Genomic DNA, 23430 nt, shown 5'->3' with positions numbered 1-23430 from the left:
AGGACCACCAGGGTGGTCCATTGGTTTCTATAAGCTTCTGGCGGTGTGAACAGAACTTGTCACACTCTGCTCCTGGTGACCCCCTGGTCTGGTCTTCATTAGAGAAGGAGAATTAGGTAACCTATTGTTACCATCCTTTCTGCCTTGGCTGCACTCAGCCACTGTACCTTGCTTCAACCTCGGTTTTCTAGCATAACTATTCTCACTCCCTTTACCCATTGACTTATTTTTAAAAATCTTTTTGTTGAAAGTCTTGTGATTTAAAAAAAACAAAAAACAAAAAACAAACAAACAAAAAACTATAACCTAGGGAAGCTGACTTTAGACTTTCCTTCGTTTTCAGAACTTTACTTCTTTCCCTACAAAAAGTGCAAAGTTGTCCTTTCCTCTCCTCTGTCTATACTACTAATTTCATAAGGTGGTTTATGCAGGGAGAAGCAAAGGTTTTCGCTGAAAATATAATTCAGGATCACGGTTGGAGTTTAACTTGCTTACAGAGCTGCCTACATCACCTTGTTATTTTGATACCGCTTGTCATTTTGTTCTCATAGTACATCATCCCAAGACTCACTCTGTTCTCTCGAGAGCAAGGTCACCTTAACCTGTGCATGTTTATTCCAACAATTTCATAATCAATCCTAGACATGATACTCTCAGTTCTGAAGGAAGGAAGTAAGAGGCCATGTTCCTCTAATAAAAATCCAAGACTGACGCCACTCATCTAACTTTCACCCAAGCGGTTTCATTTAAACTAAAGAAAAAAGAGTTGCTTGGTTATGTAGCCAAGTGAACTTAAGGGTTGATTAAAGAAGGTCACTGATATGGCTTCTGTTATCACTCTGATAAGCAGGCACAGTTCCCTATTTATCTTCAGTGAGTGCTCTGAAGTAAGGATTGCCATTTATTCTGTCATTCACATGGCATGAATTTATTTTGCACTTACTGTATGCTACGGTAGGGTAGGCACTGGGGTACAATAGTGAAGAAGATATCAGCATCCCTGCCTTCTTGGAGCTTAAAGCGAAATGTCATTCAATAATTTTAAAAAATTTTTTTGAATTTTATTTTATTTTTTATTTTATTTTTTACTAATAAGAATAGCAGGTTCTTATTAGTTATCTATTTTATACATATTAGTGTATATATGTCAATCCCAATCTCCCCCAAGAAATTTTTTTTAAGGACACAACAATAAATATTAGCTACATGCCAGGCACAAATCTGTTGAGCACATACTATCTCACTTAACTTAAGCCTCATAACCAGGATTATTGGTGCCATTTCACAAATAAGGAACTAAGGCACATGCATATACACATACAAGGTGAGAAAATTGCTTAAAGTCACCCATTTTTGACATTGGGCACGCTGACATCGGTACCTGGGCTATTAACCACTAGCTATGTCACCTTCATAAATAATTTGAAATTAGAAAATGTGCTGCTATATAGGAAATAAGGAGAATATGGGGAGAAAATTATTCCAGACAGAATTAATCATGCAGAGACTCTGTTGCTGGAAAAAGCTGAGCACTATTGGAAGTTCTGAAATACCAAAAATCAGTTTAGTTAAATATAATAAATATTGGATTCCCACTAAACACACATACTGTCTCTCATAAAGGAGCTACTTGAACAGATACATATCATGATAGAGATAAGCAGAGTGTTCTAGAGGAAAACAAAGGAGGAGCCGCTGGCTGCAAGCCCTTGGAGGAGGGGAGAGGTCAAGGTGTGCTTCTCAAGGAGTGCAAGTGTGAGCCTGTGGGGTTGCAGGACCAGAAACTGAAAGGTCTTGCCTGCCATACCAGGAAGCTGAGAGTTTTTCCTACAAGGTCATGGCGTTCTTGAAGGCTTTTAAGAGTGAAAAGGGCATCTTTGCATTTTAGAGCATGCACTCTGGCTCTGTGAGGCTGATCTAAGCGGGACTCCAGTAGAAACAAGGTCAGTTGAATAGTTTCCGGCTATACGATAAGGGCTTAAACTACAGTCGTGGGGAGTTGGGATACCAAGCAGTGGGTGAAGTTGCCAGAGCTGGTAAATTGCCAGGGGGTTGGGAGTGAGAGTAAGGGGGACCAAGGAAGAAAATACAGGAAGGGTTGGAACAGACGCGGTGCTTATTTTTCCTTTTTTTTTTTTTTTGGCTGCGCTGCGCAGCTTGCAGGATCTTAGTTCCCCAAGCAGGGATTGAACCTGTGCCCCCTGCAGTGGAAGTTCAGAGACCTAACCACTGGACCACCAGGGAATTCCCGGATGTGAGGCTAACCAATGACCTATATCCCAAGGTTAGCTTTGCGTTTCAATCTGAGCAGAAACACTTTCATCCCTCTTGTCTAGGATGCTCAGACATGCAGGGGACATTTAGGGGTGGGTAGCCAACCTCAGGGATATTTGAATTTCAACCTAGAGAGCATGGCCGCTAGAAATCTGGAGCTTTCCTCCTGGTTCTAGGATGGAAACGCGGTAGAATTTCCAACATAAGAGTGCTCCCCTCCCCCAAGGTCAGTCAGGAACTCACAACATTTCCCCTCTATTTTTCAGTTGGAGAAATCAGGACAGAGATGTTCCAATTCCCATGCCAACCCTCTTGGCCACTCTTTCACCCTTTCCCCTGTCTCTTTGGCTTTAAGCAAGAAAAATCCTGATCTAAAACACAGAGAGGGGGGTCTACATCCATCTCCTTCAAGGCAGTTTCACAACTGCTACGTAGGGCCTGGCACAGCAGAGCAACTGCCAGAAGGTTGCGCTGCTCCACTGGAGTCCTAACAAATTGTCCTGCCTTCTTTCCCTAAAAGTGCATCCGGAGCAGGTCCACCAGGAATGTCGTAAGACAAACAGCCCTACAACAGCTGCGATTCATATATTTAATTTGTTTGTTTGCAGAAGGATTCAATTTATTCACTGTTCCCCCATCACACCCCGATTGATCCATGGCTTAGTCTCAGCACTACATCCCCTAGAATTAAAAAAACAAAATAAAACAGACAGGCACACAAGCATCCGAGATTCAATGTGTGTCTGAACAAAAAAAAGAAAGAGTCAAATTGCAAGGCTGTAACTGAGCCCCAACCCATGTCAGAAGTGTTGTGAAATTCTCCTATTAAATAAGGGTTATTTAATTATATTAAGATTTTTTTTTAAAATAAATTTATTTATTTTTGGCTGTGTTGGGTCTTCCTTGCTGCACGTGGGCTTTCTCTCGCTGAGGCGAGCGGGGGCTACGCTTCGTTGCAGTGCGTGGGCTTCTCAGTGCTGTGGTTTCTCTTGTTGCGGAGCGCGGGCTCTAGGCATGAGGGCTTCCGTAGTTGTGGCACGCAGGCTCAGTAGTTGTGGCTCGCGGGCTCTAGAGCGCAGGCTCAGTAGTTGTGGCTCACGGGTTTAGTTGCTCTGCGGCATGTGGGATCTTCCCGGACCAGGCAGGCATTGGCAGGCAGATTCTTAACCACTGCGCCACCGGGGAAGTCCCTATTAATATTATTTTGGGGGAATTCCCTGGCGGTCCCTGGTGGTTAGGACTCTGCGCTTTCACTGCCGAGCGCACAGTTCGATCCCTGATCTGGGAACTAAGATCCTGCAAGCCGGGTGGCGTGGCCAAAAAAAAAAAAAAAAAAAAAAAATTATTTTGAAGTTGTATAATCTCTGCTTCCCAAAGATGTAAAATACTTACCTGTAGTTATCTCTTTTTTCTTCATTTAATATTAGGACAGGATTTGGGGGAAAGGGAGGGAAAAGCAATATACCAGGAAAGCCTGTATACACAGAAGGTGACCCTCAAGCTTGATCTTGAGACCTGTGTAGGTGTTGTGAGGTAAAAATAAAAGGAGGGGCATTTCAGAAGACTGTATGACTCAAGACAAAGACACATCAGAGGACACTGTTCGGAATCAAGGGACTCAAGTTTGGGGACTAGGCTATTCAGAGATGTGAGGGCAGGGGTCAAAGCTGAGGTGTGGTCCAGGCTGCACTGGCCTTAGGGGCCACATTCAGAGGGTCAAACTGTAGACCACAGCGTGCACAGGTGATGGGAAACAATGGAGCCTTTTAGCCAGGAGAGCTCCACTATAGAAATGAATGGAATGAATGGGCTGAACAGTTTGGAAACCTTAGGGGCTTCCTTGAACCCAGGATCTGCCTAATAAAAGTGATCATGAGCGCTTACTATCTCATCCCACAAAAGTCCTATGAAGTAGCTTGTCCCTGTGTGACAGTGGAGGACCTTAAGGTTTAGAAAAGTTCATTAGTTGAGCCCAGGCACACAGCTGTAGGTGGAGGAGCTCTCATTTGAATACAGAGGACTACCGACTTCCCAGCCAGTAGCGTTTCTCAAAAGTAAGACTCAGTAGTGGATCCTAGGCAACCAGACATCTTGTTTTAATACAGACTAGAAAGTGTCAGGGCATATGGTACATACACTGTTTCATGAAGCTTACGCTTCAGTTATATATGTGTATGCTCTCCGTGTGCTGGGTCAGGCGGAAAAATGTATTTCCTATTGTGCGCCTCTTCAAAACGTTAGAAAGCTCCTACGGTAGTGAACTTCTAACAGTCCAAAGCAGTCAGATTCAACTCTGGACCACACCTCCTAAGGCTCTCCGAAGTTAAAAGTACCTTTTAAGACAAAGGTATCTCCTGGCATTAGTCCAAATACTAAAATGAACAAGGAAGAAACCCCCTGGACCACAAAGGGTCACCAACCTCCCACAGCCCACAAAACCCAAAAGTCCCTAAAAATCACCCAGCTCTGTACTGATTTCTAGGTTTAGAGTCTCTTTGTTCTTCTTGGGAAGCACATAGGTGATGTGCACCTACATAAATGTACACAAATATGAAAAAGTCAGAAAGAAAGAAAATCACGTTAATTGAGTGCCTATTAAGTGTTCCACGCTTACTTGTTCTATCTCCAAACATCAGCCCCCCCTATTCCCTCTTAGAGAGGAGGTGAGCTCTAAAGCTTCCAGTTTTTTCCTGTTGCTAATGTGTTTCATCCTCTCCCCATTGTCCCACTGGTTTGGCATTTCTATGGCAGCTCCTCTACCCTGTAAGAAACCTATTCTTCCCATGGAGTGCAACAGGAGGTGGGGCAAGAACATCCTGCAAACGTTTAAAACGAACAAGTACCATATCGGGAGGATGTGGTCCTAGGTCCTCCTGGTCTGAGTCTAAAGCACAGGGCTTTAAGTTGAACACCAGGAACCCTAAGGAATTATCTGCAAAATAAGATGTCATATACATTTTTCTGGGTCAGAGTTCATAGGTTTTATCTGATTGGGAGAAAAACAAAAAGCAGTGAGGTGGGATGAAGAAATTATTCAGAAATGTTGCTGGCCACCTCCTGGCACATGAGGCTGGTTGCCTTTTAAGGGATAAGAATAGGATAGAAACCTCTCCCTGGCCCTAAGAACTCCTCCCTGGGATGCCCAGCCTCAGTGGGAAATGCAGTTATTAATTAGCAACTACAGGAGGGCCCAAAAGAACTACCCCATTCTAGCAGGATTCAACTGCAGGGCCCCAGTTTCAGGTTAAAGATATATGTACCCACCCCATGGAAGGCACTCTACAAGTATTTATTAAACAAAATAATGGCCTTAAATCTAAGCAGTGTATTGGAGAGCCTACTGCCTTAATCTCCTTCATCCTGTCTTAAACTTTTCACTGTATGATGCTGCCTTCTTTTTTTTCTTGAATGCAAGGAGTTAATATTTGTTAAGTGTTTAGAATAGTGCCCAGCACAAAATAAATACCACATACATGTTTGTTAAATAAAAACAAAAAACCCTGAGTGGGTGTATTGTATTGTGTTGATGGATTTTCATGTCTACATCTAATTCACATGCTTGATCCCAGAGTCAAGCACTGTGCTGACAGAGGAGTTGCTAAATGGTCATCGAGGGAAGGAACTGTGCCCATTCTCAAATGTCGTCTCTTAAATTTTTTTTTTTTTTTTTTTGTCCACACCGCACGGCTTGTGGGATCTCAGTTCCCCCACTAGGGACTGAACCTGGGCCACGGCAGTGAAAGCGCAGAATCCTAACCACTCGGCCACCAGGGAACTCCCATCTTAAATTTAATTCTTCCTATAAGCCTGTGAAGTCGGTAGGGTAAGGATTGTTATAGTAGTTTTCTTTTAATATGTGAGGAACATGAGACCTTACTTCATCTCAAGAAAACGTGGACTCTAAACCTTTCAGACTTGCAAACATGAAGGACTTGTCCGATAGATTTCAGGGCTCGGATCTGAACCCAAGATTCCTAGAGTTAAAGCCCTCTGCACCCCCCCCCCCATGCTTTTCCTGTATTTTCCGGAATATTCCTCAGCTTGAAGATGGTGTTCAGGAGACACCTCCCTAGAGGGTAAGTTGTGGAGGTGGCAGTTTTCAGACTGGAGTGGGGAGAGAGCCTCTACTGGTATGATAACGAGGAGAATTAGCTCTCCAGTTGGCTGTTTCCCCGCCCCCATGCCTCCAAGGCCTCCTCCTGGTCTGTGGTCTCACTGAGACTTCACCAGTGACTCAGAGAGCCTCTAGGAAGAGAGGGTGGGAGGAAGAGCAGCTGTCAGCCAGAGGTGAGGCGGGACTTGAATATTAAGCGATCCAAGATGACAGTCATTCATTTTACTCTGAGCTTGTTGGTATTTTACTGGAGTTCTCGTTCTTGTGTTTCCATATCCACTATATGAATAGTCTCATTCTCCCTTCTGTGTTCCTGGTCTCTTATTCATGCTTTCAGCGATCTTACCCAGTCTCCTGGCTTTAAACACCAACCACATGCTTATAGTTCCTAAATCCCTATTTCCAGTCCAGGCCTCACCCCGGCACAGAAGACTCACAAGTATGCAGCTGCTTACTCCACACCTCCTTTGGGCGTCTAGCAGGTACCTCAAATGGAGTAAGTCCAAGACTAAACTCCTGACCCCTCCCCAGTCCCCACGCTCTGACCCCACACCTGCTCTGTGCAGTCTTCCCCCTCTTGGTCGAGGGCAGTTCTCTCCCTGTGTGGACGCATGCCAAAAACCTGGGAGTAGCCCTGGACTCCTTTTCTCTTGTCGAGAAAAATGAATCAGTCGATCTAAGAAAGAATTGGAAAATTTTATTTGAGCCCAGTTTGAGGATTGTAACCTGGGAAGAGCATCTCAGAAAGCTCTGAGAACTGTTCTGCCCCTTAGAAGTCAAGACACAGTTTATACATGTTTTTTATTTATTTATTTATTTTATTTTTATTTATTTTTTGGCTGCGTTGGGTCTTCGTTGCTGCACGCGGGCTTTCTCTAATCGCGGCGAGCGGAGGCTACTCTTCCTTGCGGTGCACAGGCTTCTCATTGTGGTGGCTTCTCTTCTTGCGGAGCACGGGTTCTAGGCACGTGGGCTTCAGGAGTTGTGGCACACGGGCTCAGTAGTTGTGGCTCGCGGGGTCTAGAGCGCAGGCTCAGTAGTTGCGGCGCACGGGCTTAGTTGCTCCGCGGCATGTGGGATCCTCCCGGACCAGGGCTCGAGCCCGTGTCCCCTGCATTGGCAGGCGGATTCTTAACCACTGCGACACCAGGGAAGCCCTATATACGTTTTTTGAGCCAGAGGGCTGTATGTTAAATGACATATGATCGACAGGTTACATAATTCAGATTTAAGCACCATCGTGGTGGGTCATGTGACCCTTTACAAGATCAAGATCTCTAAGGAGTTGTCTTGCTGAGTCTAGGAGAATGTTGCTCTTTCCGGCTGAGCAGGCATTCCTGCTGATGGGGGGTGTGGTCAGTGCAAAATGCAGACACATGATGCAGAGCGGGGTGGGGGGCTGGGGGCAAAGGGCAAAGAAGAATCTTTATGTTTAAATCGTTCTTGTCTTGCCATAAATACGAATTTTAGTTCACACTCTCATGCCACAAACATTTCAATAAGGTGGTCAGTCAGTCTTTTGGGAAATCTAGTAGGTTCTATCTCAAAATCCATTCAGAATCTGATGACTTCTTATCACTTCCATTGCTTCCCTTCCAGGCAGCGTATCTCTCGCCTAGATCTTCACTACAGTAGCCTCCTGACTGGTTTTCCTGTATCCACCCTTGGCCTCCTACAGCCTATTCTCAAAACATTAATCGGTCTTGATACTCCTCTGCTCAGAGCCCTCTAGTGGCCCCCCATTTCCCTCAGAGTAAAAGCCATCTTTACAATGGCCCACGAGGCCCTACGTGATGAGGCCCCAGAGCCTGACTTCATCTACTGTCCTCCAGCTACCTGGCCTCCCTGCTGTTCCTCAAACATGCCAGGCACCCTCCCACCTGAGGGCCTTTGCACTGGCTCTTTCCTCTGCCTAGAACTCTCTGCCCCGAGATAACTCCAAGGCTAGGTCTGTGTCTCCTTCAAGTGTGTGCTCTAATTTCACCTTGCAGTGAGGTCTACCTTGATGACCTTATTTAAATTGCAGTCTGTCTCCCTGGCCCACAACCCCCCCTCCCCCGCTCTGTTATTTTCATAGTATTTCACGCTGTCAGATCTCCCATATAATGTTCTTCTATGTCTGTTTTCCATCGCTAGAATATATGCTTCTCAAGGGCTGGATTTTTACATGTTGTGTTCCCTGATATCCCCCCAGTGTCTAAAACAGGTGCTGGCACATAGTGGAGGCTCAAAATGTGTTGAATAAATGACTGTCATCTTGGATCTCTTCAGCTTAAGATTCAAGTCCAGCCTTTGGTCACATGTCCAGCCTTACCTATGGATGACTCTCCCTCCTATCCTCTCTTCGCTCTCCTAAATATTCTCTAACTGGCCATGCTTGCCAATTTGCTTTATTTTTTTTGGCCGTGCCACGTGGCTTGTGGGATCTTAGTTCCCTGTCCAGGGATCAAACCCGTGCCCCCTGCAGTGAAGCACAGAGTCCTAACCACTGGACCACATGGTTAGGGGACGCCCCCAGTTTGCTTTAAGACGTCTTTGAAGAGTTCACCTCAGCCTTAGGGAGCAGCCTGATGGTGCTGTCCTAGCGAAGCTGCCCCAATTCCCCCTCCACCCTCATCCCAGTAAGAAGGAGGCACCCCCATAGTGCTGTTCCCAGTAACCTTTCAGGTTCTCTAATGTAAAGACTCAGCGAGTTGAACCTGGAGACCACACCCTAAGGAAGGCAGCTGTAGGGGAGCGGGGAGCACAGGGAAACAGCCTTCAAGGAATCTAATTCCCCTCATTGTCATACCAAAGTGGCTTTCTCCATACGGAGCCTGAAAACTTGGCCCTTCCCTGCAATACACCACAGGGAGGTGCCTCCTGAACATCAGCTTTATGATTAGAGTCCAAGTTTTCTGGAGATGAATTAGGGTCTAATTTTCCTCATGTATTAACTTCTGCAGAAATGGAAATTAACTTGTGGAATGCTGATGGTGATGCCAAGCTTCCTATCCATAGGATGGAAATGGTTCCTGTTCATAGAGATGCAAATGAATTTTTGTCCAAAGGAGAATGTAAACTCTTTAGTCCAATTCTCCTGTGAACCTGTTGTAACAGCTTTCTGGTTCCATCATTAATTAACGAGTTAAGTAAAATCTTTGATACGTGTTTATTTTCTACGTATACGAGAGTCACGATTTCACCTTTTTAAAAAAAAGTTGTTCTTTCAAACTGTAAGGGAGGAAAAAAATATCTTTTTCCCTCTACCCTCCTAGGTGTTCAGGCTGGGGCACTGTCAGTTAGATTGACAAAAGACAGGTTAATAAGAAAAAAAGCAAACATTTTATTAACCCATGCATTGTGTAAGTAACACCTGGGAGTACCCAGCAATGAGTAACTCAAAGAGGCGGTTAGAGTATACATAATTTAGTGTGGGAAGGGAGGGGTAGAAAGGGCACTTTTGGAAAAGCAAATGACCCTTTGGAAAGATAAATGGGCCCTTAGAAGAATAGATGGGAGATGTGATAGTTTGTGACAATGTCTGGGTGTGATGCCCACCTCTGATCTCCCAGAAGGGAAGGTTAGAGTTGCCCTGTGAAAGGGGATTTATGGACACAAATTCTTTGGGGAGGCTCTGCTTTTAGGCAGAGAAGGGATTTCAGGAGCTCAAGTGACTTCAGGTGAAATTTATCCTTATGCATAAACAAAGTGGCATGTTTGGGGGTGGCATGTCCTGGTCCCTGACAACACTTATAAAATTCATTTCCCTGTATTGTTATCATCTCTAGAACAGTGCCAAGTGTAGAGTGTGTTTTCAATTAGTGTTTATTAAATAAACGATTGCTGGGTTGCAAAATTGCCTAGCCAAAGACAGCCAATGGCAACAGTCATACATAAAATCAGAGCGGCCTGAAGGATCTCCCAGACAATGCCCAGAATTACAGAAAGAGGATCCAGCAACCTGTTTGCCCAATGTCTTGTCTTTCACACTTTCTCCTCACATAAAAATGGTGCCAAGACATGCTATGGATGACAGCATTCTTAGTCTGAGTGTCCTATCAGGGAAGGTTTCATAAGGAATTAACATTGATTTGGGGTTTAAAAGAATGAATAGGGATTCTTTATGTGGAGAGATGGAGAAAGGGGAGTTTCTAAGTGGAAAAATGCAGTGGGCAAAGGCATGTGAGCACAAAGAAAGCGCACCTCATATGAAAGCAAGGGAAATGTACCGTGTCTACACCCAGGAATGTGAGGGGGACTAAATAGGAAACGAGGTTGGGAAGGTAATGCAGAGATCATTTTGATGTCCCTGGTCTGAATCTGGTCATCATTCAGAGGTGGTGTAGAGCCATGAAAGGTTTTTGATCTGGGAAAGAGCTAGCGTGAGTTTTACATTAATATTAGCTTGGCATTAACTTACATTATTATGTAAGGTAGACTGGAGAAGACAGACATCTATAGGGGCCAGGTAGCTGGAAATATAAAACTGGAGCTCAAAAATATGTTGGCGATAGAGACAAAGATGTCAGAATTATCACAACTGTGGTGTTGGTTGGAGTGAGGGGACAAAATCGAATACTGAAAACGTTTTAAGTGTATTATCGATTACAGTGTTTACCTTAGTTTTCTTACTTGCTGCTCCCCCATTTTTTTCCCCCCACAAAACTGTGAGGCCCTCAGCGTAGGAACTGTGTCTTATTCCTGCTTGTTTTCCAGTGCCCAGCAAAGCATCTGGCAGATGCGTTCAATAAATATTTGCTGAAGAAAAAGAATATGCAGAGAAAGGAGGAAACACTTTTTTTCAGAGAGGTGGTAAGGGCAAAATGGATGATACTGAAAAGTTTTGATATAATGGTGAGAGCATTTATGGCCGTTTTATTGGATGGCTTCATACCTTTTCAGGAAAGCATTTCCTGTGCCACAGAGCATCACGTGATTGACAATAGGGTTAAGGGCTTAAAGTCGAGTGAAACAATTTGGAACAGCTGCAGCCAGAAATGTGCTTGGGGGACTCCCATATGCTTGCTGCCTTTTTTTAGTGCTGTTCTGTGTATCTGGCATGCTCCCTCCAGCAAGCTTCTCCCTGCCTCTCTCATCTCTTTAGTCTACTCATCTTTCAAAGCCTAACTCAAATGCCACCAACTTTTCTGGGACATTCTCTCTTGATACTCTTTCAAGTTAATCATTCCTTTTTCTATGTTTATACTTCTCTCCTTGTTAATCCTGCTAGATTATAAATTACTTGATGATGAGAAGAGGGTTTTACTTCATCTGTATAGCCTCCTCCTGACCTGATGGGGAGCAGTCATTCCATAAATGTTTGCTGATGTTTAAATCAAGTAAGTTTAGGAATATGATTGCTAAGTGGCGGGGAGGACAAAACTGAAGTTATACGGCTTGAGGTCTTGGTAGACAAGATCAGCATGGTTTTTGTGATTACCAGGAGGTGATGGACTAAGAGAACCAGGAAAAGGTTCAAGAAATAGAGGTAGTGTTGCAGGCAGGTGAAAATCCAGTAAAAATCATGATTGTTTTTTCCTGTTGGGGAAATCTAAAGTTTGGTCTCCCTACCAGGGAAAACAAAGACATGAAGCTCACGTGTATTTTATGGAAGGAAAGGACACAATGTTTTCCCACCTAACTTACTACTTCACAGTGAAGCCAGACAAAGAAGGAAAGCCAACAATGAATCCCTCAGTATCAAACCTAGATTTTAACCATAAACTTCTACTCCTTAACTTCAGCTGGACTCGAAACTTTTGTAAAAAACAAAACACATTTTTTCATTTCACATTTTCTCCTTCATTTCCAAACTTTCTGGAAGAGCAGTTTCTGAGCAGCGAAATGAGTGCAGGTGGGACAAGGAGAGGTAACTGTGGTAACCAAAACAATGAACTGGATGGCTTTAGACGGCCGTGTTCAAATCCTGGTTCTGCTATGTGCCCGTGAAATGGGGATAGATAACGCCTACTTGGAAAAACTGTGAGAAATAAACTAGATGTAAAAGCACTTAGCACAAGGAGTGTATGTACTTTGACCAGATCATGTGCAAGTGGTAGGAAATGCAAAAGTGAGGAAGGTATGCAGGGGAAAGGTAAGTCTCCTCCCCTCCTTAGCCTCCATTCTCTCAATTCCCCTCAGAGTCAACTCTGGGGACCGTTCTGTGCATTTACTTCTTTCCTGGACTCAGCTGTGAGAACTTGAGTCTGTAACTCAAAATTAAAATTCCTTATAACACAGGGAACTATACTCAATATTTTGTAATAACCTATAAGGGAAGAGAATCTGAAAAAGATTTTATATATATATATATGTATATATGTATATATTTGTATATATGTATATATGAGTGTATATGTATATATGTATATGTGTGTATATGTATATATGTTTATATGTGTGTATATGTGTATATGTATGTGTGTGTATATGTACATATATGTACATATATGTATGTATATATGTATTATGTATATATGTGTGCATATATCTATATATATACATGTGTATATGTGTGTATATGTGCATATATGTGTATATATGTGTGTATATGTGTATATGTGTATATATGCGTATATGTGTATGTATATATGTGTATGTGTATATATGTATATATGTGTATTATGTATATGTGTATATACGTATACATGTGTATGTGTATATATGTGTTTATATGTGTGTGTATGTATATATGTATATGTGTGTATATGTATATATGTTTATATGTGTGTATATATGTATATGTGTGTATATGTATGTGTGTATATATGTACATATATGTATATATGTATGTATATATGTATTATGTATATATGTGTATATATCTATATATACATGTGTATATGTGTATATATGTGTATATATGTGTATGTGTATATATGCATATGTGTATATATGCGTGTATATGTGTATATATGTATGTATATATGTGTATGTGTATATATGTATATATGTGTATTATGTATATGTGTATATACGTGTATATATGTGTATACATGTGTATGGGTATATATGTGTTTATATGTGTGTATATATGTATATATGTTTATATGTGTGTATATATGTGTATATGTGTATGTATATATGTGTGTATACGTGTATATATGCATGTGTATATATGCGTATATGTGTATATATGCGTATATGTATATATGTGTATATATGTATATATGTGTATATATGTATAAATGTGTATATGTATATATGCGTATATGTGTGTATGTGTATATATGTGTATATGTATATATGTGTATATATGTGTGTATATATACACATACATATATATATATATATATATATATATATATATATATATATATCACTGAATTGCTGTGCTGTGCACCTGAAACTAACATGATATTCTAAATCAACTATACTTCAATAAAAAAATACACATATAAAAATTTTTTTAATAAAAATAAAATTCCTTACCTATAAAATGGAAAAGTTCTGAGCATTTAATGCAACAATTACTACTTTATAGTTAAAATGCTACACAAATATGAGGTGTTCGTATTCGTAGAAAAAGGAAGGCCTAGACAAACATAGTGTATTTAATTTGTTTAGAACAGAGATCTCTTGGACTCTTAGAATCACCCCCAGGCTTGACTGCTTTGTTCCATTTCCTTTCCTTTCCTTGTCTTTTTTTTTTTGGCCTCACCGCGTGGCTGCATGCAGGATCTTAGTTCCCCAATGAACCCGCGCCCCCTGCAGTGGAAGCACAGAGCCCCAATCACTGGACCACCAGGAATTCCCATCCTTTCTTCATCTTGACCTCAGCTGGAGAGCAAGGCTGAGAGCCACACAACTTGACTCTGCTTCCGTCTGTCCCACAGGTGATCACTTACTCCAGTCGTCATGTTTACAATAACTTGACCGAGGAACAGAAGGGCCGAGTGGCCTTTGCTTCCAATTTCCTGGCGGGCGATGCTTCCCTGCAGATTCAGCCTCTGAAGCCCAGCGACGAGGGCCGGTACACCTGCAAGGTGAAGAACTCAGGGCGCTATGTGTGGAGCCATGTCATCTTGAAAGTCTTAGGTAAGACAGAGTGCCCTCGTAAATGCCTGCATCTTATTAATAAGGTCTCGGTGAGGGGTAGGCACATGTGTCACACTGGTACAAAACTTCCTGTTCAATCCTTCGTGTTATACAAACGTCACCTAGTCCAGTTCCCTGGGAAGAAGTGTGTATGTTTTGTATTTTAGCCGTAATGAAAGAAGAACAAATAATCACAGTTTTCCACAGTGGTAGCCCATTACAAAATTTAAATATCCTCTAATGTTTAAATAGTATCCTCATATTTAACAAATCTCTCAGATCTGCTTCAAGTCCATTTCTCTGTTTTGTGATAGCAAGAGCTACTAAGTTCTTAATTGCTTACAAGTTCATGAACTTCTGTCCCTGTTTCAGTATTAGTAAAATCACACTCAACTTTCCTAAAATTTCCCATTATAAAAGTTTCTCTTCTTTGAGAAGTGATGAGAGAGTTTCTGAGGCAGCCTCTAAAAATTACAACAGCACCACTGGAAACAGCTGGAATTGGGTGTATATGTGTGCAGGGGATGGAAGTGGGTATATTTTGGAGGGTGATGTAAAGCATGGCGAGGTAATAAAGTGCTATTGAATCCACACTCAAAAGTTGACCATATGGGTGGAAAAACAAGTCAACAGGATGCAGTTCTTCCACTGAATTGGGTGTTTGGGAATCTTTTTTTTTTTTTCTGCCAGTGAGACCATCAAAGCCCAAGTGTGAATTGGAAGGAGAGCTGACAGAAGGAAGTGACCTGACTTTACAGTGTGAGTCATCCTCTGGCACACAGCCCATTGTGTATTACTGGCAGCGAATCCGGGAGAAGGAAGGAGAGGATGAACGTTTGCCTCCCAAATCTAGGATTGGTAAGTCATCTTTCTACCGGTCTACTGATAGCAGGACAGTACTCTCTCCATGAATTCTAAATCTGGTTTTGTCAGCAACTCACAAGGTGACTTTGAAGACACTGCTGGACCTCTTTGAACTTCCATTTTTCATCCTTAAACGGGGACAGAAAAATCTGTCTTTTCTTTCCTCAAATGGCAAAAATAAAAGTGGTAAGGAGATTAGGAATAAATGTACTCTATAAATCCATTATATCTAATTATTGTGTTTAGTATCCCTTAAATGTTCAGAATCTTTTGTAACTTTTGAGGATGCACTGCAGTTTAAAGGAATGTTCACCTTTCTTCCCACATTCCAAAAAGGGATCGACTCTCTCACCTCGTCCTTACCAAACCGTATTATATTGATAGAATCTTAGGTCAGTGACACAATAAACGATAAATATAGACCTTGTCACTAGGGGATTACAGTCATCTTTCTGCTTGTGTAGACTACAACCACCCTGGACGCGTCCTGCTGCAGAATCTCACCATGTCCTCCTCTGGGCTCTACCAGTGCACAGCGGGCAATGAGGCCGGGAAGGAGAGCTGTGTGGTGCGAGTGACTGTTCAGTGTAAGTACCCAAAGGGTTGGTTTGGTTTTGTCTCTGCACTGTGGTTCATTGTAAAATGTTTTTAATCACAGGTAAGAGTAAGGTCAACATCTTTATCTCCAGAAGAACATGGCTATCACTGAAATAAATTCAGTAGTTACCAAGGACTGTTCAACAGTTGTAGCTAACTCTGTATTTATAGTATGTGTGAATTTTCCAGCCCCCTAAAGAAATTTATTATATCCAGGAGGGGACCAAAACCAAATGGAGGTTTCCTTCATAGATATAAATTTCCCTTACAAAGGGTAACTTCTGCTCTGTTTGCAGAGCTTCTCTTGTGTCTGCTGTTTCTCAAAAATAATCAGCTAAAAATAATCCTAATGTCAACGAGGCATATTTTGGGGTGTTGTATTCTGCTCCCCTTCAATATCAAGAGGGACAGTCATACACCAAGAAAGGGTATATGGGGAACTCAGGAAGATAGATACAAAGATCTGGAAATACTCATCTTGTCCAGAGCTTATGTTTTTTAAGTCCATGTGTTGCTTAGCTTATGTTTGGTTTTACTTTTGCTTTTGTTTCTGAGAAAACAGATGTACAAAGCGTCGGCATGATTGCAGGAGCGGTGACAGGTATGGTGGCTGGAGCCCTGCTGATTTTCCTCTTGGTGTGGCTGCTAATCCGACGGAAAGACAAAGAGAGATACGAGGAGGAAGAGAGACCGAATGAAATTCGGTAAACCTCCCGCCAAATCCCCTTCCTCACCCAGGCTGCCTTTCTACCGCCAGCTCCACAGTGACCAGCCAACAAAAATGTCCCATTTCCTCTTAACCTTAAATCTGTTAAAAGGATTATTCTGGTGGGTAAGGAGTTCCAGCCTAGGGGCAGGAGGACTGGTTCACCTTGACTTTCTTGTGAAACTATCCGCAACAGGGACTTAATAAACTTTGCGTTCCATCTCGTTGCCTTCCACTTATAAAGGGCATGCAATAAAGAATGGGCCTAGCCTATGGGCCATGAAAGGGTTTCTGCAGACAAATTCCCAGTCAAGGGGATTGCTGTCTAGACATCCAGTGGGGAGTGCCCATTCCCCCAGAGTAACAGGGTGGACCTCCCGGCCAAGGGGCCGCACACCCGCCCAAGCCCGCCGCAAGGGCTCAGGACGCAGTGGGGGGTCCCTGTTTCCCTACGTGGCAGCTCGAGGTTTCCACCTGGAGGAGTTGATCGGGCAACCTCAGAAAGCAGCAGCCGCAGCGGAAGCTTTCACAGTCCTGTGGTCCTAAAATCTATCTTTGCTGTTTTTCCTCTTCAGAGAAGATGCCGAAGCCCCGAAAGCCCGCCTTGTGAAACCCAGCTCCTCCTCCTCGGGCTCGCGGAGCTCACGCTCGGGTTCCTCCTCCACGCGCTCCACGGCAAACAGCGGCTCCCGCAGCCAGCGGACACCGTCCACGGAAGCGGCGCCCCGGCCAGGGCTGGCTACCCACACCTACGGTCCAGTGGGGCTGGAGGCAAGAGGGTCTGAACCAAAGAAAGTCCACCACGCTACCCTGACCAAAGCAGACAGCACTCCTGGCACGATCCCCAGCCAGAGCAGAGCCTTCCAAACTGTCTGAGTTCCAGCGGCCTTGACTCCCATCCTTTCCCAGGAGTCAGGACTCTTCTCGTCATTGACGCCCGGCCCCCAGCCACACAACCCCCTCGGACCAAACGAGAGGTCATTGAAGTAGCAGTGACCACTGCATGGGAGAGATTCAAATGAACACTTTCCTTATATGACACTAAACAAGGAAAAGGATGTAAGCTGATCGTCTCCAAAAAGGCATCTCACTGTGCCTTTAGACCAGAGCGGGGGCCAAATCTGTGCATTTGGGGACCAGGACCTGTGGTGAGAAAGGCTAGGGAGAGGGGAAGTGAACACACTTAGAATTCCTCACTTGGGCTGTTTTGTGTCAACACTTTGACTCACCATTGTTAAGAAATGAGGTGTTGTTCATAAATTTTCTATGCATTTCTGCAAACCTACTGGATTGCTATGATTATTCAGAGTCAAGCAGAACCCACAGCCTTATATCACACCTATCTGCACCATGAAAAACTCCAAAAAAAGGAAACATGTCTCTTCCATCCTGACCTGACTTCATTTACCAGAAAGTTTGGATATTAATTTCAAGAGGAGTTGAGAAATAGTGGGAGATGGAGAATGATTGAGATTTTCCCACTCTGTTCACTACTAATCTTCCTACTTTTATTGAACTAAAAAAAGGGAGTCCAAAATGTGTAACAAGGGACTGTGAAAAACTTTCCATCTTGATGTTCAGAGGGCCACTGACAAATATCAGAAATATATGCTGGAATAATTGTGGATTTTCCCTCAAATTGGATGTCTCTAAGGACTTCCCTGCTGGATATCTCTGGAGCAAGAAAACAATCATTAGGTGTCATTTAACAATCTCCTTAGAAGTCTTCTAGAGAAAGAGAGCTTTTCAGAATGCTGGAAGATCATCCAACAACAGTCTCTTCTTTCAGTGAACATATGAAATCAGGATTTCAAGACTGCCTAGACTAAAAAGGGAGATTAGATCAGCTTTCTCTTAATATGTCAAGGAGTGGCATCAGAAGTTCAGCATTGCACCAAACTTGGAGCTTCCTCCATTTCTTTCATTTTCAGAGAAAGATTCACCTGGGACTTTTGCTGATTCTAGGCCTTAAATTATCAAAAAGTTCAGGGATTGACAACCTTTCCTGATGGCACTGCATGGACATCATACCATTCCCTCCTGAGAGGTTGAGACAGAGAGAAATTCAGTATTTTCCAAGTTTAGCCTCTCAGGAAGCCTAACTCTGGGCTGGAAGGATAGGAAACTAACATTTAGGGCAGAGATGGTGAGGGTAACTAGTGCGTGGCAGGACGGATCTGGGTTAGTGCCTGTTAAATACTGCTGGCATCTTGCAAAGAATGAGCAGAAATGATTTACCGGGATAGCTCTCAGAAGAGCTGACTCATGGGAGAAGAAAGGTATCTGAGAAATAAAAAGAATGCAGCCTCCAATACAACAACTTGCCTTTTTAATAGTTTTGACGACTCTGCTAGTCAAATTCATCCTATGGCAAGAATGCTAAACCTGAAATAGCCCTTCAAAGACTCTAAAGCAAGTGTCAACAGATCACCAGTGGTAGAGCAAAATATTTCTGCTTATTAAAAGGACACGGAGTTCCCTGGCAGGCCAGTGGTTAGGACTCTGCGCTTTCACTGCGGAGGGCGAGGGTTCAAGCCCTGGTCAGGGAACTAAGGCCCTGCAAAAGTAAAAATAAACAAATAAATAGATAAATAAAAATAAAATAAAGTCTTAAAAAAAAAAAGGAGCAGGCTATAGGAAAGAAAAAGTAGTGCTGAATGTGGTGATGAAAGCCCTGTTCCTAAAATGGGAATCAGGTGCTTAAAGGGAAAAAGTTGACCTGGGATTTTGTCCTATTTCTGATTTTCATTTTTACATCTAATTCTCACATAGTACAAATGCATTTCCTTCCAAAGTCCTTTAAGGAATAGGGTTTTATCCTTGAGTGAAAGTTTCATCTTGAGTTTTGTCTTCCTAAAAAAAAATTGGGAAACATGGGGGTGGCTTGAGGGTAATTGGGGGTAATTCCCTGGCAGTCCAGTGGTTAGGACATCATGCTTTCACTGCTGAGGGCATGGGTTCAATCTCTGGTCAAGAAACTAAGATCCCGCAAGCCACGCAGCACGGGCCTGGCCCGCACCCCCCCCCCCCCCAAAAAAAAGTTGGGACATAAGACATTGAGGAAGTAATGTAAAGAATGCCTGCCATTAGTTTAAGAGGGCTAGCACATTTGGAATGCTTCTTATACTAACACTGCCTCATTGTAAGATATAAACTCCTTACTCCACTTCCTTATTCTTCTGGTAGTGTGGTGTCCAGGCAACATAACACATCTGCTGTGTAATTCTGAGAATTCGCATTCCTAGAGTACCTGAGCCAAATGAGTACGCTATGGCAGCTGCAGCTGTACCATCACTAGAAATTTGCTGTTATCATTATTTATTACCTTTGAACCTAAGGTTTCCTGCCTATGCCTCTGCAAGCAGGCATCAGTCCCCTTTGCGTGAAAAGGTTTAGATTATTTAAACACGTTAGTTATTAGAAGACTAAAATACCAGTTGAATATCCATATTATTTTGGAAATCCATTCATATGGGATATCTACAAAAAATGTCACAAAACAAATTATTACCTGAAATCTGAGAAATTCTAGGAATTGAAGATTCTGAGAGATAAGGTGCTGAAGTCTTAGTAGTGATAGTGTGCTTCTCTTTCAGTCAGGCTTTTGGGTTCAGCTATGACAGGCTCTGGGTTTAAGACAAAGTTTGAGCCACTATTGGTTTCAAACCATATTCCATTAACCTTGCAAGACAAACAAATTTGATTCTTTAATATAAAACAAAAAAGGATAAAATAGATGGTAGAAGAAAAAGTGTTTGTAGGAAGAAGACACAGATGGAATGATGTGGATGTTTAGAAAATAATCATTTCAATAAAATGCATACACTACACTTAGAACTGTAAAATAATGAAGTGATGCCTTTGTTGTTACACTGTATAAGAACAATTTCAAAACTGCCGTTGCAAAAAAGACATATATAATTCTGCTTCATTTCTGGTGTTAAGCTGTTTGTATTTCAATTTTAACTTCTAAGTTGCCTTGTAAATGGGACTGTGTTTGATCACAAAAACCAAGTATTTATTACAGGTGCACCTGTGTCGGCAATTTAAAAATAAATAAGTAAAGGTGATACTGTAGGAGAGGCTGAAGCTCGTATAACCTGCATTGGAAATTTATTTATTAGCTTGCTGCCAACTGAAGAACAGAAGAACTCAGACTGAATATGATCTATTATTTATTGATTCCAGTCACAAATATACCAAGCACTTTTTTCTCACAAGGCGAGATACTAAGTAGTCCTGGACAAACCAAGTGACGACAAAGTTCATGACAGAGTTTCTGACCTTAAGGACTTTATCAAAATAACAAATAATATTTACTAAGCAAGTATTTTACATCAAGGTGAAGTGCCAGTAAAAAAGTACACGCTACAGGGTTTAAAGAAATCTGAACAGTAAACACTATGAGATTTAAATAAATCTGAAAAAAATTTCACAGAATTAAATGAGGTAATATATGCAAAGCACTTACAACAGTGCTTGGCCTGTGACAAGCACTCAAAAAATGTTAATCATGACCCTCTTCCCTAGTCAGAAACCCTAGGCCTCAGACTGGAGCCCCAGGCACCCAAACTTTAACTTTAGATCCTGAGTGGGTTTGAAACCCTGTGCTTTTAAAGAGGTGGAGACAGGACATTTATCATAATCTGAACTTTAAATATATAAACTCTGACTCATTCTAGTCGATAAGAAGATAGTTCAAATCCTAGAACGCGTTTTGAAAGTGACCAGAAGGGAAGGTTATCCGTTCAGCTTTCTGTAATCACTGCTACTAGGTGGGATACCCCAAACCCGTGGATTTGGGCACCCATTCTATTTTCCACCGGTTCAAATCTTGTAGGTAGTTCAGAGGTTAGTTTAAAAAGCTGCAAAATGTAGGGTGTGGTTCAGAGATTGTACTCGATAAATTGGGTGGGGAGAGGAAGTCTGCAGATGCTAAAGAAAATTGCAAGAATTATACATCTTTCTCTGCAGTTCGAGCTACACGTGTTTTCAGGAAGGAAATTACTAATAAAAAAAGACCAAAGATTCTGGAATCAAGAGCTAGGTTCTACTGTAGCTCAGCCAGATGTTTAACTTCCCACAAATAACATCTCTAAACCTCATTTCTCTCCTAACACAGGAATGAATGATCTCTCTCTCAGAATCGTTTTGATGATTAAATGAAATAACAAATGAAAGCACATTGTACCCTGTGAAAGCATCATATAAAACGAACTCCTTGGGAAGTGGGGAGAATTTAGGTACGTACCTCCAAGGACTCAAGCCCACATTTTCCCCCAGAAGGCAAATACAGAAAGGACATCCTTTGATCCAATATTCGAATCTTGTCTCTAGGCTTTACTGGCTTTGACAGGGACAAGGTATCTCTCGTCTGACAGCCTTTCTCGAAGTCTGGAGACCTTTCTAATTCCAGACACGCCACTAAAAGTTCTGCTAGGTAGTCTTAAAGAAAAATCTTTTCACCTATTTGTGCCCACTCATCTACTAAATAGGAATACTACCTGCCCAGCCTGTTTGAAAGCGCTCACTAGAAAGCATTCAACGTGCTGAGAAAGGCTTAGAATGACAAGGCCCCAAACACCGCATCATGCGCCGCAATTTGAAATTCCAGGTACACTGTTTTGTGCACTCCACTCGTTCAGTAATATTCTCAAGGCGTTTCTGCCTGGTTTCTCGCTTAGCTTTTGCCGAAAGTCAAGGCAGGAAAGATATTACCTCGAATTACTGAAAGTAGGAGGCTCAGGAAGGCTCAATCAAGGACACAGGGCTACCGGAACCGAGGTTCCTCACGCCTGGTTCACTTACAATGAAAGAGCTCCCTAGCTTTTCTTTTTTTTTAAACAAATAACTGAGAAGTGCGGGGGCCCGGGCGGGTGGAGAAGGGGCCGAGCCAAGAAGCCGAGTCTATTCTCGGTGGGCGCTGGGGGGTGACGGAGGCATCCGGGCTCCAAGAAGCGGGTTTAGCCATCTGTTTCGCTGAGGATCCAGACACAGCATCGGACCCTGGAGATTGAGAAGTCGGGCCCCTCCGCACTCTGCGTCGGGGTCAGCCGTCCTCCAGCTACCACAATGAACAGAGGGTCCCGGGGGCCTGCCCGGCTAACCTGTCGCATCCCGCGCAGAGGCGAGACACCGCGGCGGCCGGCCGGCTCCTTCCATCCCCAGATCTGGGTGCCACTGGGCAAGTTACCCTCGCAGCACCCTGGGGGCGGAAACTTCGGCCCCGTCGCTCGGGGTCAGTCCTAGGACAGAGCCACGCTGGCTATGTGGGTGTGTGGAACCCCGGAGGGCCTAGAAGACCATCTACAAGGCCGGGGTGGGAGTAAGGGAAAGAGAATGGTGGGGGAGGGGCGCAACCACCTTCGCGGCCATCTTGTCCTCGCTCCACTTCCGCCTTCTCTCCGGGGCTGCCGGCGCCGGACCCCTCCCTGTAGGCCCTGCGCTCTCGCTCCCGGGGGTTCCGCAGGAGCCAGATCGCCGATCGCGCTGCTCTCATTGGTTGGTTCCAAGTTGGCCCGCCCCTCTTCCTCCCCCTCCTTCGTCCCTCCCGCCTGCGCTTCCTGGGGCGCATGCGCAGAGGCAGACGAGCCCTTCCCCCGCGCCCGGGGTGACTGAGGAGTCCCGCGCGCGCGGGCTCCGTCGGCCCCACCCTCCCTTTCCCCGGGGCCTTTCGGACAGCGGGGGCGAGAATGAAAGTTCCAGAACGCTGCGGTGAGTGCGTCATCGCTAGGCGGGGCGGGCTGGGGCGGGAGAGGGGAGGACCGAAAGGTAGAGCCGGGTTCGTCATTGGGGCTTGCGGAGGTGGCCGCGCGCCCATTGGCCGAGGAGCCGAGATGGGCACTGGCAGGGGCGG

General features: G+C 43.5%; 1 protein-coding gene across 2 annotated transcripts in view; it reads left to right on the top strand.

The window, feature by feature from the left end:
- The window catches only part of CLMP (CXADR like membrane protein), a 95798-nt gene extending 75147 nt beyond the window's left edge, over positions 1–20651 (top strand). For both annotated transcript variants that reach the window (XM_007196706.2, XM_057552032.1), the window contains 5 exons: positions 14206–14407; positions 15098–15265; positions 15736–15858; positions 16431–16572; positions 17150–20651. In XM_007196706.2, coding sequence (XP_007196768.1) covers positions 14206–14407; positions 15098–15265; positions 15736–15858; positions 16431–16572; positions 17150–17450 — 936 coding nt within the window. In that variant the 3' untranslated portion in view covers positions 17451–20651. The remainder of the gene's footprint in view (positions 1–14205; positions 14408–15097; positions 15266–15735; positions 15859–16430; positions 16573–17149) is intronic.
- The last annotated feature ends 2779 nt before the right edge of the window (positions 20652–23430 follow it).

This window comes from Balaenoptera acutorostrata, chromosome 9, assembly GCF_949987535.1.
Source record: "Balaenoptera acutorostrata chromosome 9, mBalAcu1.1, whole genome shotgun sequence".
NCBI classification, from domain to species: domain Eukaryota; kingdom Metazoa; phylum Chordata; class Mammalia; order Artiodactyla; family Balaenopteridae; genus Balaenoptera; species Balaenoptera acutorostrata.
Note: the sequence above shows the minus strand (reverse complement) of the source record. Positions and strands in the feature narration are given on the sequence as shown.